This window comes from Ptychodera flava, assembly GCF_041260155.1.
Source record: "Ptychodera flava strain L36383 chromosome 23 unlocalized genomic scaffold, AS_Pfla_20210202 Scaffold_23__1_contigs__length_28996876_pilon, whole genome shotgun sequence".
In the NCBI taxonomy this organism is placed as follows: Eukaryota; Metazoa; Hemichordata; class Enteropneusta; family Ptychoderidae; genus Ptychodera; species Ptychodera flava.
The window spans coordinates 9,580,267-9,597,265 of record NW_027248277.1 but is presented as its reverse complement, the minus strand read 5'-3'; the positions used below and the strand labels follow the sequence as shown (position 1 = coordinate 9,597,265).

At 39.8% G+C, this 16,999-nt stretch overlaps 1 protein-coding gene across 1 annotated transcript; it reads right to left on the bottom strand.

The window, feature by feature from the left end:
* Positions 1-6,934: 6,934 nt before the first annotated feature.
* Positions 6,935-12,096, bottom strand: LOC139124209 (zinc finger protein 345-like). Its single transcript, XM_070690347.1, has 2 exons — positions 12,016-12,096; positions 6,935-9,557 (listed from the first exon to the last, which is right to left on the bottom strand). The coding sequence occupies exons 1-2, from the start codon at positions 12,050-12,052 to the stop codon at positions 7,402-7,404; spliced, it is 2,193 nt and encodes a 730-aa protein (XP_070546448.1). The 5' UTR covers positions 12,053-12,096; the 3' UTR covers positions 6,935-7,401.
* Positions 12,097-16,999: the final 4,903 nt, after the last annotated feature.

Here is a 16,999-nt window from a genome sequence, read left to right as displayed (position 1 = left end):
CGCGACTGTCGTTTAAAACTATAACCATAGCCTGAAGAATAGATCATACAAATTCTCTTTCAGACTTTACGATTGTTTTTTACCATCAGAGCCTGAAGATATTCGTAATTGACAAACTCAGTGCCTATCTCTATCCTCGTTTGTTTATTTGTATGTGTATGTCTGTCTCCAACGCTTTCTACAGCGAAAATTTAACAAGATCTGACACAGGTTGGCTTCAAACTTACCTTCCCGTTAACGCATAGAGGGCGCTCTTAAAGTGTCTCCCTACTTACCGTGGTTACATTGAACTTCGGTCTACATATTGAAGAATTACTTCGTGGTAACAAATATCATTGAAAGTAAAACGTTGAGTAAAAACCTGGCACCGTGTTAATGGAAGGAGAATTAGGTTTTTCATGTTGTATACAGAGAAGATCTTCCATTTTGTTTGTTTTATGTCAACTTCAGGTGTACTCGGTTTGAATCGAGACATGAGTGATGCTGAGTGTAGCTATGAGGGTGAGTGGAGGTGGGTCAATATGTGTATTTAAATTGAGGAATTCTGTCGTGGTTTAAGGTTTAAACGCGTCTGTGTGACATTAAGGTACATATCAGGATCTAAGTGCGTGTGCTTGTTTGACTTTTTAAACTGTGAATATCCGGTCAAAGTCTCATAGTGTGCGTAGGGAAAGAAGTAACAAGGAGCAGAGGGGCGTTTAGTACATCGATCAATGACAGCGCCCTCAAAGAAAACTGCCCGTGATTCGCAGCGTCTGGCGTTCAAATCCTTGCACTTGCAGGGACATTCTGCGGTTGGCCCCTGGTCATACTATTTGCATAGGGTGAAAATATTCACTTTAATTTAATTTTAATTACAAATAAATCGGAAATTGATGGCAAAGATGACATTAAGTGTGGCTTTTCCTTTAAAAATGAACTAGGATTAAGCTGTGGTAGATTATATGCTGGTTTTAAAGTAGCCCTGGACAACAGTCTCTTGTGGTACGATGCACGACGAAAGCCCCTGGTAAAGCATTTAGCGAAATTAAAATCTTTCTCATGCTTACAGGGGCCTTCGCCGTGTATCGGACCAAAAGCGATTGTACCCTTGACCCATGGGCGGAACGTGGTGCGGGATGTCTGGCGCTAAATTGTGATGGAGGGAGCATGAAGCGTTTGAGTGTAAAAACACCCTCCTAGCGTTCCGCCAGTGGGCCCAGAGCTACTTAAAGTACTTCAAGGACGTGGATATATAGATATATGAGCACCCGGAAATGGAGTTTTTTTCATTGCTGGAAATACAAGCCTCAATTGACCCACAGTCGCTTGTTTTCTCTAATTCCGCCCTGCGCCCACGCGCCCCATGGACGTATGTATATTATACGCATTAAAGACGAACCAAGTCTGGAAACCAAATGGTACCCAACACTCAGTGAGAGGTGACTGGAATGTTGCTCATGCTCATGTTTTGGAGACGTATTTGTCGAACTCGGCCGAAAATCACACGAAATGAGCATTTTTGAAGCAGATGAAGTATCAGGTATGAATTTTGAGAATGTAGGCTAAAGGAACGATCGACTGTTACCTGATAACAGGAACGTGTTCATTTTCACAGTGAAACCGAACGCGGAAGATGACACGGCATAGTCCGCATGGCCATTTGCTCTCCAGACTTTGTTCATTTCAGGGCTGGACCATTTGATATCCTGGGGGAGGGGGTCTGGAAGATTTTCGAAAAAAAAAGATTCCCAGCAAATATCAATGAATTAAAAAAATCAGTCAGAGAAGGCTTGCGTCAAAAAAGTGGGGGAGTCGGAAAAATAATGTACAAAAGATCAGGTAAAAAACCAATGCTACCTCGTCAATCTTTCTGACCCCCAAAGGATATCAGATGGTCCACTCCTTACGTGTATATACATACGTCTATTTGCTTGTAGGCGCTATGCGAAATTGGCAAAAACAAGCGACTGTGATTCGATCACCTAGAGTTGGCCCCTTTATTTATCAAAAGCATTATCTAGCATACTCAGGCTCCCGCGGGGCCCATTCAATAGCTTTAACTGTTGATGTAAGTTTCCAGTTGATACAGTTCATTATTCTTATAAAAAATCCACGTTGAAATGACAAGTGTTTAAGCTGTCAACGCAGCCTGTATGTTTTGTATTGTCAAAAGTTACTGATGACAACCAAATTCTAGTCCGTAAAAGAATTCATTTGTCAACAATAACTATGCATAATATATACCCAGTACTGTGTTGGCGAAACAATACGTTGTATTTCTCACTTATGGTTGATGAGTAACAATGGGACATCGTTACAAAAAAATGTTGGATCAAACATTCTAAAGATGAACTAAAAATACAATAACACCGACGACAAATGTGGACCCTGGATGGAGTGCGGTGAAATTTTATGTTGGGGTTCCAGGCATGGACCCTCGAACGATCTACAGTGGTATACCTTAGTTTAATAAATATTCAACAGCAGGCTGCATAAACTTTGCACATTTCGGTGGCCAGAAGCAGCTGTAGGCGTAACTAAATTTCTCTCATCTCGCCGCGGCATGCTACAGACCGCGTCCAGTCGTGAGGGGGAGCGTAGAGAGCGCCCTCGCGCGACGGATCTTTCAGTCTTTGTTATCACAATTGGTCGTTGATGGCGTTATGCTTATTTCATTGACAATATCTGTGCATCGGGCGCCATACCATCCAGACTTGCCCAGACTCTGTGGGCATATATATTTACCAATGGCAGAAATTTTCCATAAGGCTAAGAAAAATAAACACTTTGTTTCCTCATCCTGGCGCGCGTCAATTCAGACCCGCCGCGTCAACCATTTTTCCTGCTCATGAGAAAATAAAATGAAAGAACTGTAAACAAAATAACTGACACTAATATTCCACTCAGAACTGTACATATACCGGCATGTCACTGTGTCAAAACTCTGCATTGCTGCACTAAAAGTCAAACCACAGAACTGTTGCTATACAAAAATGCTAAAGCAACACTGCTGTGCATTTATCTCTGTGTGCTTTCCTTTGTTGTTTTCATGTTTTTGCATTCTTGTTGGTTAAATAATAAAAAAAATCGAGAAAAAAACTGCGTCACCACATCATTTTTGCAATATGTCTAGGATGAGAAACAAAATTTTTATTTTTTTTGGCCTAACGTATTGCATGTCAGAAAATTTCAGTGAGACCCTACACACGTTATTGATATGTTTGATCAATAGGACAACAATGGCAATGGTAGATTTGTGGTTCAATGCGACTGGACTCCCTAAAACAAGACATGTTGGTTTTCTCTGCTGATGTGCAGCTGGCTAGAAAGATTATATCTAATTGGTCGATTGTCACTATTCCCAGCAACCTAAGGAGTGTATTGTGTATAATTCAATGATAATGGTAATATTCAGCCAACCAATTGGATAACAGCTTCTGAGATGCTGCACATGAGCTTGGTTTTCTTGGTCACATGACCAATGCACAATCCAAAATCAAAATGTCTGAATGAACAATGATTTTGCAAGACAATAAAACATGATTGGCAAGTGCAGAATTTCCTCAATATGATTGGCTGTTATATAGCGTTCAATCAATTCCCTGAATGTTATTGGCTGTTGAATAGTGTTCGGTTCCTGGATTAGTCTCGGTTACCCAGACTGCTCTGTGAGACTCTCATCCAGCTGCCCTCACACAGTTTGGGGAAATCCCACTCAAAAATTCAGAGCAAGATGGTGCAAAACAGACAAGAGTGAAGCATCCTGAGAGCAACTGGTCTGTCATGTAATTATTATGTTTTAAGATAAAGGTACGGTAAATATAGCTTCAAGGTTATGTAAAGTGACAATGACTTTTATGTCCTGGATCAGTTTACAGGCAGCTACGATGCAACTGGTCCAGGATATAAAAGCTACAGTTTACACTCATTACTAAGGTGGGACTTTGAAAGCCACTTCTACATAACCTTCAACATGTTGAAGCTACAGTTTCTGTCACTTTGTCTCAAAACATAATAATTACACTATAGATCAGCTGCTAATAGGATGCATCAGTCTTGTCTGTGTCATGCCATCTTGCCCGAAGATTTTTGAATGGGATTTCCTAAGATTGTGAAGGACACGGCCGGATGAGAGCCTGGCAGAGCAGTCTGGTTAAGCAAGACTTTTCTCTGAATATGATTGGCTATTGCAAAGTGTTCAATCAATTCTCTGAATATCATTGGCTATTGCAAAGTGTTCAATCCATTCCCTGAATATGATTGGCTGTTGCAAAGTGTTCACACAAGCTGATTGATTAATACAGATGACAATAACAAAATGTTAGGTCACATTAGTTAATTGAACACATGACAAAATGTTCAAATACAATTTTGTATTTATTCACTTTTTCCAAGCAGTAACTGAGGAAACAATACCACAGAGATGTGACACTTTGTAATTAAAGAAAAATTAATCAGAAAGAAATCTACTTCATAAAGTCCTTTTTTCGACAGGTACTCTCAAAGGAACAAAAAACATTTTTAAATACAATTAAAAGCATGAACAAGTAAGAGCTGTTAAACAGTTCTTTTAAGTTCTTTTAACGATAAAAGTCTCATTGATAGACATAAACTTTTGCATTTTTGGGCGATTTTTCTCAGCTTCATTTTCACTGTGTACTCTGTGTAAATTGTTGAAATACCCAGTACTTAGCTTGTAGGTAGTGAGAAAACATGCATGGAATGCCCTGTTAATTTTGACTGTAAATGAAAATACTTGGCAGTTTCCTGTAATCAGGAGATTGTCAGTTCTCTCCTCATGAAGTTTGACAGACACAGGTCAGCAATCACAATGCACCTTAGTGATCTACATGTTTTGCACAACAGCCAAATACTGGGTATTTTTCATGACAACTGATGAGAGAGGAGCAGGAATATATTGTTTATACATTAAAAAAATAAAAAAATAAAATTGCTAAAAACTATGGTAAAAAAAATTGTGACTGCTATAGTGGCTTTAGCTATTGTACACTTTCGCCACTATGGTTTGGTCCAAATCCATTGTTATCAATGGTGTTTGCAGACCTGTTTACTGGAAATTGGGGGTGTGCAGGTTGACAATTTCAATATTACCTTGCATCCTTCATTACCTGCCAGGTAAAAAAGCTACTCATATTCCTGTATCGCAGATATTGCTAAGATCTGACAAATATGCTATGTACAATACCTTGAATTTTAAATATTTAATGCTTTCCTTAAAAAGTAATAAATTACGATGAGTTGTAATTAGAATATGAAGGTAATAAAATCTGGGTATCAATTTTTCATGATTAAAATTGCCTGCATTATAAAAGATAGGCTGACTTTACAGACTTAGATTTGAGGTCTGTTTAGTATTTGATGAGCTCCAAATCAGTATTAGTGCAATACTCAAGTCCTGATTGTTTGTGCCACACACATGTTCACATACACACATGCATATGTGTTACTTGTCTATCAGATTGGCAAAGAGTAATTAAACTCTTTTTATTTTGCGTCCACCGAAAATTTTGAACTTTAGTTTTAAAATACACACAGATTGTATGTTGATATGAATGCCTATTCAAGAATCAAAACAGTAACTTCTTTACCATCTCCATTATTTACACCACAACGTGACATTCTGCAAGCATGCAGGCTTTTCAAGAATATATCACAAAATCTGTAAACAAAGCTTTGTTGATACTGCATGGTTGCATAAAACAGCCAATTTAATCCTTTCGCAAAAATAGTTTGGTCCACAGACCCCCCGAGGGTCTATGTTTGGTCCAATCCCATTATTTTCTAGCTGAACTTTGACCTTTGTCCAGGAAAAGCAGAAGGTCAGGGTGCAAAGGTGAAAGTTAAATATTTAAAATTATTTTACAATCTAAGTCATATACAAAATGAAAACTGCTGACTTAGGGTTGATCAGTGGATCTTTTGAGGGATGGTCACATTGCAATAAAGAACCACAGAGAAATACTGCAAATAACAAATTGGCGGCCATTTTCATTTTTGAAAAATAAAATATTCTCACTAGTGTCAGTCCAAATGTATACCTGAGCTGTGCAAAAGTCAAAAACTGTCAAATTTCGCTCTGTGTAAAACAGAATTGCTTGTCAGCTGCTGCGTCTGAATACTCAACAGTCTATCCCTTGCAGACTGAACAAAATTTTTCAAAAAATCTGAAAAAATAAAAATCCAGACCAGAAAAAAATTGTCTGGATTTTGTTTCAATTTTGAAGCACTGCACAAGTAACTTTTTCACCCCAATTCCCTGTATAGAGGTACACACTTAAACAATGGGTTTGGACCAAACCATTGTGGTGAAGGGTTAAACAATATTGTACAGTAAATGCTCACACTCACTTTATTATTCAATATACTGAGAAAATGACCTTTTTTTCTCAGAACAAAAAATAAGGACCACTTTACTGGGGGCAATTAACAGCCATTGTTCAAATGACAATATAAATTCACCGCTGTTATCAACTGTGAATGTGGTTTGTACATATCCATGGGCAATTAGAAGCTTGGCATGTTGAGATATGCAGTATTCAGCTTGTCAACTAAGCCTGTCCATATTCTAGATTCACTGCATTGTTATTGATGACAAGGGAATTCAAATCCAGGCCAAAATTCAAAATGCACTTTACACATATAAACGCTGTGTTGATGAGCTAAATAGAGGGCGCTTCAACATGCTTTAGGGAACATGCAAATGATACACAAAATGCGAAAAATAGCAAAAGAACCATCAGAAGCTACACCTATTGGCCTCAACATGACCTCTGATTAATTTTTGCTTATAAGGCAGAGAAAAATAAAGTTTGTTTCTCATCCTGGACATATTGCCTAAATGATTTGGTGATGCGGGGTTTTTTCTTCGCCAATTTATTTTTATTCTTCAACAAACAAGAACGTGCCAAAAAAAAAATGAAAACAACATAGGAATGCACACAGTGATAAATGCACAGCAGGGTTGCTTTAGTATTTTGTATACACTGTAGCAACATTTCTGAGTATTGAGTTTTAGTGCAGCAATGCACAGTTTTGACAGCTTAATATAACAGTGACATATGTGTACAGTTCTGAATGGAATGTTAGTGTCAGTTATTTTGTTTACAGTTCTGTTTTACACAGCACTGTGTTATACACTATCGTCACGTAATTTTGCGATTTTTTCCATTTTATTTCCTCATGAGCAGAAAAAAGTTTTGACGCGGTGGGTCTGAATTGCTGCGCGCGAGGATGAGAAACAAACTTTTTATTTTTCTTGGCCTAATTTGCACATTTTCATCAAAAGCCTTTCCTTGCAAATGAATTTGACTACATGCTGTCTCAAAACCACACTAAATGCGTAATTACAGAATTTGAGATTTCAAGTTCAGGAGCACTGCCATGTTTTCACGTTTCTTGTTACTGACTGTCAAAACCGATCGGAGTGCCATGTTTATTTTCAACGTGTTTCTTCACATTCCACTTTCCGGCGAACGTTCTCCCGCAAAACTCACACTGGTATTTCGGATTACTGGCGTGAACATGCATGTGCCTCAATCGTGTCCTTTTTTCGGAGAATCGTTTTCCGCAGACTGAACATGGAAACTCCTTGCTCGGGTTTGGATTCCTGATGTACGGTTTGCGTACTTTCACGAAGGGTTTCGGTCCGTGTATTTTTTCAACATGCTTCCGCAGCTGCCAGTTATAACCAAATTTTTTCCCACACATATCGCACAAAATGCCTTCAGGGTCGTCGTGTTTTATTTTCCTATGCTTCCTCAAAGAACTTGGATGTCCAAACCTCTTGCCACACACTTTGCACTGGTGGGGCTGCTCCCCTACGCTGTGAAAAAGCATGTGATTTTTTAACTCGCACTTAGTTTTGAACGCTTTTTCACAAGTTTTGCATGGGAAGGGCCTGTCACCAGTGTGTTTCATCATGTGAATTTCCAAATGTTTCCTCTGTCGGAAGAAGAGACCGCAAACCTCACACTGAAACTCCTTCTTGCCGGTGTGTAGCTTTTCGTGTCGCGTGAGCACGTTTTTCATACGGTAACGCTTCCCGCAGTGCCCGCACACATAGGGTTTATCTGCGGTATGAATTCGCACGTGCATGGTGAGGGCGCTCTTTTGTTTGAACGAATTTCCGCACTGCTCGCAACTGAAAGGTCGTTCACCTGTGTGTATCCTCTCGTGAGCACGCCTATTTTTCCTGGTGATTCCCTTCCCACAAAACCTACAGATCTGAAGATTTTCCTTTTTGTGAGCCTTCAGGTGCACAGCCATACCTTCCGCAGACGTGAGCGTCTTCCCGCAGATCTCACAGTCTCTCACCATCTTGTCGTTTGTTTCTTTTGTCACTTTGCACTCTTCCTTGTGTTTGACACATTCAACGTTGTCACTAAACACGGTCCAGCATCTGTCGCATTGGAGATTCTGCCTTGCGTGACTTTTCAAATGGATGGCAAGATAACATTTCTTTTTGAAAGTTCTCCCACACTTGTCACAAGAGAACTCTTGATCACTCTCTCTCGCTCTCCTTTTTCTTTGTAAGGGTCGATTTTCTGTAACATCTCCTGCTTTCTCTCTGGCTTTCACTTTCTCACTTCTATCGGACTCTTGTTCAGTTTCTCGTTCACCTGCAGCAAAAATGTTCGGGTTCTTCACTCCAGCGGACTTGACAGATATCTGTCGCTTCTTACTAACACTTGCACTGCCCCCTTTCCATACTATCTTTTGTTTTCGTTTTTTTCCTTTCTTCATTTTCTTTACTTCAACTTTATGGTTTGTCTCCACCTGTGCTGTGCCATCGTCTTCTTCTTCACCTTCATTGTCTGAAGTGCGTGTTCGGAGATGTTTGAAAGGTATTTCATTGCTTTTAAGTCCCAATGAGTCATGGCATTTTTCATTTTTGTAGTTCACTTCGCTTCTGTCTAACGGAGGAGATGAGTCTGTGCAGCTGTGCTGTACAACATTCAACTCATATTGGCACTCTCTGGGTGTCTTTTCAACACCCTTTCCTTTTTCAGTGCTAGCACCAAGTTTTAGCTCAGAGCATGGGCCATTTACTTCATGTGAAGCACCCTCTAAGGGGCTTGCATGTTCAGTGCAACCACTGCTTTCTTCCAAGGGCAGACAGTCATGTTGTTTATAAGAAGCGCCCGCTATAAAGTTTGTCAGTTCAGTCAGAGTCGCGGACCTTAATTCAGTGTCACCACTGCTTTTTCTTTCAGGCAGACAGCCCTGTAGTTCATGAGTAGCGCCCTCTATGGAGGTTGTTGGGGCATGTTTCATCTTTCCAAGAGACATCTCCTGCTGATGGCAAGACTCTCCAGGCGGTGAGTTGACAGCTGCATCGCCAGAGTTTGTGGAGGTTTGCCGCTCGGAGGCAGCTGTCATGGTTTCCTCTTCAGTCAGCACTGACCCACACACTGTGTGTCCACCATCAGTGCCACAAGACACCACCACATTGTCTATAATGCTATCTTGATTCACTTGGCTTCTTAACGTAGCATTTGTTTCCTGTATGGCACTCTTGATCTCCGAAGAACCTTTGACCTTGTCAGTCAGCAAAGCTGGAAAGATTAAGAGAAAAAAGAATATCTGTGAGTTACGAGTAATGCAACCTACAGAATGGCAGTTTGCGGATGCAATAAATGTTTATCCAGACTGTAATTATGTGACTAAGTATGGCAATGCATGCGACATAATCTGCTTCTGACATAAATTTGGACAAACTTTGTCTTTTTAAGCCAAGTTCTGTATGGAAGAATATAATTATATCTCTTTACACATATGATTTTTAGAAAAGCAATTATTACATGATCAGTTGTCACAAGTCAGGCCTCTCCACATGGGGATTTTAAGAAGTGGGTCACCCCTCCGATTTTGGATTAGTCCATTCATATGTTAATAAACAAATAACAGAATGTATAATGACAAGAAATATGCAAATAATGTATTGTTATGTAAATTGACAATCTCTTTACACTATGGAAAACATTGCAAGTACTGATTTAATCCTTCCTCTCAGCATATACGTATTTTCTGAAAGAATCGTTGAGGGCGGTATACTGTAGTTTGCAACTTCCAACTACTTCAAGCAGCAAGAGCTGCCATCACTAGCTGCTGGAATGATCTCTGTCAGAAAATTTGTCAGAAAACTAAATTTGTTTGAAATTCTGAGTGCAGCTACCAACACAGCAAGAACCTGAGTGATGTGTCAGTTTAAAACCTGACAGACTGACAAATTTTATACTTATATTTGACATTTTGTTGGATGAAACTAACCGTGTAGCCTAGACTGAATCACGACACCAACAGTGTGCTTTTATTCTGACCAGATTTTGTATCAGGCTGTCTGTATGTCGGGGAATTGCATATACATAGATTGATTTCCCCTGCTTGCCATATTAATGTACGTCTACAAACAAATACAGAAATATTGAGTTGTTTTCACAATATCCTAATTAAAGCTAACTTTGTATTCTGAATCAAGGACATAAATTTATCATTCAATGGTCACTAGAACATGCATCGTGTTAAACCTGGCTGTCCTATGAACTAAGAATAAAACTAAGTGCGCAGAGTCCCATCACACAACTCATCATGAACATGGCCCTATAAGTGTACTAGGGGGTATATTTCTATAAATCACAAAGGGCATCCCAGACAAGCAGTTATTAATACCAAACATATGATAGGCCAAGGGTACTTTGAGTGTACTGTAAAGCAGTTAAAATTAAACCTGATCTGAAATTATGAGGAGATGGGGAATTTCTACAGTCTCATGGAAAGTCCAACAAAACGCTGATTCATGAACACTGCAGAACAGAATCTTGATAAAATTTTCATTCTTTGATCACTGAAGAGCTCAACTCCCAACCTCTCCTATCTTTGTAAAGTTCTTTTAGAGAGAATATGTTGTTAATAAATGTTTATCCTGCAATTATATACAACTCTGAGCCTACCAGTGTAGTGTGTTCTGTGATTGTCTTTAAAAAAAAACAAGTCCAAATTTTAAGATGTAGGACTCATAGCACTGCTTGATCTTAATCGATAAAAGTTTTTGAAGTCACAAATATGCAAAAATTAATAAGAGAGTAATCTGACACTATCTCTACATTATAACATAAACAATTTACAGGGTTCTCTACAAGGAAATGTCAAGGGGTGGGGTCTCCTCAGTGTTACAAGCAATGTATTCATGCAGTTTCACAACAACAAAATATGCAAATTAAATAAATTTCTATGTAAGTTGATTGGGAGTCTGTTTTTTCCATGTACTTATGTTTTTTCCAAGCTGTGAAGAACACTTAGAATTTCCAAAGAATCTTACCAGACCATGTATTTGGTCGGACTATGGTTGGTCGGATCATTGGGATGGGGGGGGGGGGGTTGTGTCTGTCTACCTCTGTCATTGAATGGTCAAACAAATAATGGGAGGTAAAAGCCAATAAACAGACTGCAATTTACCACGGACAGTGGCCCCCACTCCACTGTTATGTTTTTTTTACACGGGGCTTTGACTGCATTTGTAGGGCACTTTTTACGTCGGCTGTTTGCTGACGTGGTGACCTCTCGCCCTCTTGAATCTTTGCGATGAAAGCCTCAAACACCGCCATGCATCGGCATACTGATTTCACGCGTTCAAACATGGAGGTAGTGTGCTACCTAGGGCTCAATCTACCTAACTGAAGCGTAAATACAAAACTGTAGTGAAATGTACGCTGATGAATAATATCTAGGGCACTCCAAATTAAATTTTTCATAAAGGATAAACTCGTACGCTGTGTTTGCTGCGGATCCGTAGCCCAGCACTCCCTTTGCTGGTTGTGTTGGGGGAGTGGGGAACACGTACAACCAGCAAAGGGAGTGGTGGGGCTACGGATCCGCAGCAAACGCCGTGTACGTTGTTTCGTTTTGTGTTAAAAAAGTCCAGCTAGGCTTCTGCCGATGATACCCTAGGCCTACTCGCTTCCCGTGAATTTAGTCAAATGAGAAACGGATCGTGTGTTGAGGAACAAAGCTTACCCATTGATTGAGTTGTTGGCTGGCCTCCGCTCTGCATATCATACACAGTGACCTCAGGTGTGAGAGGGCATTGTATGAATGGTCCTGGGAGCTGTGTGGCCACAACCGCAACAGGGTCAGCTGTTAGTTCAACACGGGTTACCGGCAGAGGGCGCTTTCAAAGAGGACTTTTTCAGTCTGTGAGCAGGAATGTGTTAGAGGTCATTATTTTTGGCAAGCCAAACGTTGCAATATTCTAGAAAAAACTACTTTCTTTTTATACAAAACATTTTCTTTGTGCAAACACCTATTTTCGTTTTGTGAAAATGCATTTTCTTTGTGTTACAACCTATTTTCTTTGCATGAAAACCTATTTTCTTTTTGTATAATCCATTTTCTTTGTGTAAAAACCCGTTTCTTTGAATAAAAACCTATTTTCTTTGTCTAAAAATCCATTTGCTTTGCGTGAAAACCTATTTTCTTTTTGCCAAAAAAAACCATTTTCTTTTAGTACAAAACATTTTCTTTTTGTAAAAAAACATTTTCTTTTTGTAAAACCTATTTTCTTTTTGTACAAAACATTTTCTTTTTGTACAAACCTATTTTCTTTTTGTACAAACCTATTTTCTTGTTGCACAGCCTTCATTCATTTTGCAAAACGTATTTTCTTGTTGCACAACCTTCATTCATGTTGCAGAGCCTATCCAAGTATTCCAAAGCGGCCATTCGTATTGGTCACGTGTCACATCTGTTTGTGCTTGTCCAACTCACGTTTCTCTTTAAAAATGTGTTATATTTATTTGAAATATCTTCTTTTATATTAATAAAATAACATACACAAGTTTGTAAAACTCATTCCTGTCGGTAAAAACCTATGCTTGTATCCCAAAACGCTCATTCGTGTTGGTCATGTAACCTTCGAACTAATGACGGCGTTTTGGTCAAAGGTTATTTGCAGACGCCACCAGTTATGTGCTATCTGTCTTACCGCAGTACTGGTCGGCTCTTCTATGCGCATCTTCGCTTGCCAAGGTCTCGTGTCAGGGCAGCTGGATGCTCTCCGATGCGGTAGTTATTGGGAGACTGTAGTTGAAGTAACGGACCAGTGCGAGCGGACGATGTGCTACGCGTCGTCAAGGTTTCGTGTGGTCCGTGCACACCGTTCGGTGCACGGTATAATTATTTCTTTTAGCGTCATTATTTAACTTTTTGCAGGTGTTGAAGTCCAATGACTGTATCATTACGTTGAAAGAGATAGTTTCACAGTGGGACATGTCAGAAAGAAGGCTGTCTTCACGAGGCTTCGGCAGCATGGTTACAGTTTTTTCAACCATGTCAGCGATTTGATAAAACCTATTATAATAGGAGGTGTGGTCGGCGCAACACGGTCCCTCCTCCTATGGACCGTGGCAGTGGGACCGTGGCCACGACACTGTCATTACATAGTGCTCTGACCTCGCGTGGCAGAGCCGGTAGACTTAACAAAAGTCAGTGGGCTTGATAATGGCGTAATAATATAAAATACATTCCAGCAAAATTTGTCTTGATTTAATTTTACGTGAGAAGTGCCATCGCGTGAAGCTGCGTTCATAAATAATGGTGGGGGCGGAGGAACCGATTGAAATCTTCTTTTTCAGTCTCCTCAATATCCTCATAAAAAGTTTTCAAGTCCCCTCATCTACATGTATATGGTCAGAATTTTTCAAGTCACCATAGTCATTCATCCAATTTGTGTAATGGAACTGAAATAATTTTTTTTCTCCGTTGATAAAATATTTGTATTACATTCGGTACTTGTGGCGTATATCGAACGCGCTCGGGTCATTAATGTCATCGCCACAGTCCAGCTGCGAGCCAACGCATAGGCTTCGTTGGCAGTTTACTACGAGACCGACCGGTATCGTAGATTTAGCTTGCAAAATAATGAACTATATAGCCTTTGAATAAATAAACTTGTATCATCTTTATCATTGACTATCTGAGACTCATTCTGTGCGCCTGCTAACTTTCTTGAAGATAAGAACACGTATTTTCGACCATTTTCCCGTGAGCCGTCGACGGTTCTACGATGTTTGCTCGATCGCGCGTACAACGCACTGAATACGTTGGAGGTCAAAAGTTCAAATTCAAGCAGGAACCATTGACGGACTCGCCGAAAAACGGTCGAAAATACATGTTGTCACGGTCGGGCTCGTTAGCAGGAGTAGAAGATGAGTCTCAGATAGTCAGTGATACAGTAGGTATAATTTTATTTTTTGCATGGTTTATCTACTTTATTATTTTGCGAGCTAAATCTACGATACCGGTCGGTCTCGTAGTAAACTGCCGTCGGCTCGCAGCGGGACTGTGGCGATGACCTCAATGACCCGATCGCGTTCGATATACGCCACAAGTACCGCTGCGATATCACAGCTATGTTGACTCTTTCAAGTGTCAGGCCAATAGTTATTGGTTTGCTGTACTGCATAAAGACATGGCGTTTCATGTTGTCGGTGGGTGTATATTTGGCTGCTGTCAAAATTTTATTTTTTTAAAATAAATTTCATATTTTCAAAAAAAAGTGTGTACTTTTCAGGGGTTATATAGATATGACATAATCGGTCTTGATGTTTTTGATTTCTTGAAGACGACAATGGGTAATATCAGCTTCTCACCATTGAAAAAAATCTGACACAGCATTCGTCAGCAAAATTGAAATGATAAAAAAACATTAAAAAATCTGTAAGTTACAAAAATTGGTAATATCATAGTTGGAATATTAGTGTGAAAATGCAATTTTGCAATAATACTATGACACTGATTGAAATAGTTGGTTTGCAATAAAGCTGGTAAGCTTTTGCCCAAACTTTTCTAAAGCCCACTTTCAAAGCATAATGTAAAAGTTTGAGGGTCAGTATCTCCGCAAGATGCATTGCACCTTAACTCTTTATCAACCACCATTACCATGCATATTGACTGTTATAATATAACACATAACTTTATGGCCATGAGTTGCGAAGTATTTATAGCCTTGTCTGATGGAAAGGCAATATTTGACATGACTACTGTTGTTGTTTGTAAATACAAAGAGTGAGGCTCTGTCACTGTCAGCGTCAGTGCTTTTGGGATTTAGCTTTTCCTCTTTCAAATCTCACTCTTAGTGCTATTATGTATTTCAAGATGAAAGTGAAGTTGAACGAGGCAATGAATTTCGTGGAACAATACCTTGACACAATGCCTTGGCACATGGTTGACCTAGGTAGTCCACGGGCCTTTGTTTGCCGTGTTGGCAATGATAGAACATGGAGGTACTATATAAGTTTGTGAATAGCCAACACTGCAAAGAAAGGCCCGTGGGCTACAATTATTGTAGCCTTGCGTACAGGTCTGTAACGCCGGGAACACACAGACCTGTACGCAGGGCTACAATTATTGTAGCTCTGCGTGCGTGGCAGGGCTGTTATCGGCGTCATACGGCCTCCCACCACATATGTGGGAGGCCGCACAATACAATAAATTACCCACAATTCTCTTTGATTTGTATTCTTGAAGGTTACTTTTCTTATAACTTTTTCAGTTCTGTATGCAAGCAATAATGTGCAGCATCAGAATAATTGATAAATAATATCTAGTAAAAGTACGGTTATATATTTCAGTGAAAGTTTCCAAATAACCATTAAACAACCATGGCAGTCACGTTCAGTAGGTACTACAAATGCCATACTTTTTAGGCAGCAAGTTTAATGACGAACTGAAGGGGTCATTGTCTGAAGAAACTTAGAATGCAAATTTCTTTTGTCATTTCCATTGGAAAAAATCAATATCCTTTTGTTTCAAAAAACAGGTGCAACTAGTCTCCCTAATTTACATTATTCTGTATGGCTGAAGACACAATCAGAGGAAAATTTTACAAAAACGCTACCTCCTCTCTCAATCTTGCATTATTTTCCAAATCATTTAAAACGAGAATTGAGAAGAATGGTGTCCTTAAAAGTACGTTTTCAGAATTTTTTCAACTAGTCTATGAATTTGTCTACACATGGGAGACCTGGTAGACCTCTGGGGAATCTCTGAGGATACAAATCGCAATGAATTTTGGGAAATATACGCAGAGCTAAAATTATTGCAGCCATGGTTGAAGCTTCCTGCCTTCCAGCTCCAGTCCTGGGGAGGGTAGTGGCGGCGCATGCGAGGTCCGGTCTGCCCCGGCGTATAATTGGGTCAGAGGCATGATTCCGAGCGACTTTGCAGGGTCATACCTGAGGGAATTGCAACAAAGTCAGTCCCCAGGGGTAGGGGTGTCTTGTCTAAGGACAGGGTTCTTCCTGCTATGGTTTATTTTATTTAATATGTTTACTATGATATATATTGCCAATAAAGAGTTATATTACCAACCTTTCCTTTGCAGCTTTGGTGTCTTTGTCTTATGTTAGCGCTGGTTTTGTAGCGATTTCTTTTTTCGTATTTACGTCCTTTGACAATCTTTAGCGAAGTTTCGTCACTGTGTTGCGTCTATTATCTTACCAGTTTGATTGCGTAATTCGCTAAGGCAAGCAAGGGTAGTAATTTAGTCTACCGGTATTATCTGAGGAGTTTGAGTGCCTAATTTGCCAAAGTAAACGAGGTAAATTACTAATCTGTGGACGCAGTCACCAGATTATCACCGGATTAACTTTGACAGAGTCAACAACGTACGCACCAGCAAGGTATCAGTTATACCTTGCTGGTGCGTTCGTTGTTGACTTTGTCAAAGTTAATCCGGTGATAATCTGATGAGAGCGTCCACAGATTAGTAATTTACCCTTGGTTACTTTGGCTAATTAGGCACTCAAACTCATCAGATAATAGACGCAGCATGTTGATAAAACGTATACGCAAGATTGTCAAGGGCAGTGCTAAGCTAAGACCGAAACACCAAAGGCTGGTAGAATATATCTTTATTAGCGATACAACGAAACACCTACCCACCCTTGGGGACGGACATGTAGACAACCCCCTGTGATCATACCCACGCCTATGGTTACAA

Coding starts and splice junctions, on each gene's coding strand:
- LOC139124209 (XM_070690347.1), bottom strand. CDS start 12,052: ATGCAGAGCGGAGGCCAGCCAACAACTCAATCAATGG. Junction 9,558..12,015: donor GCCAACAACTCAATCAATGG/GTAAGCTTTGTT, acceptor TAATCTTTCCAG/CTTTGCTGACTGACAAGGTC.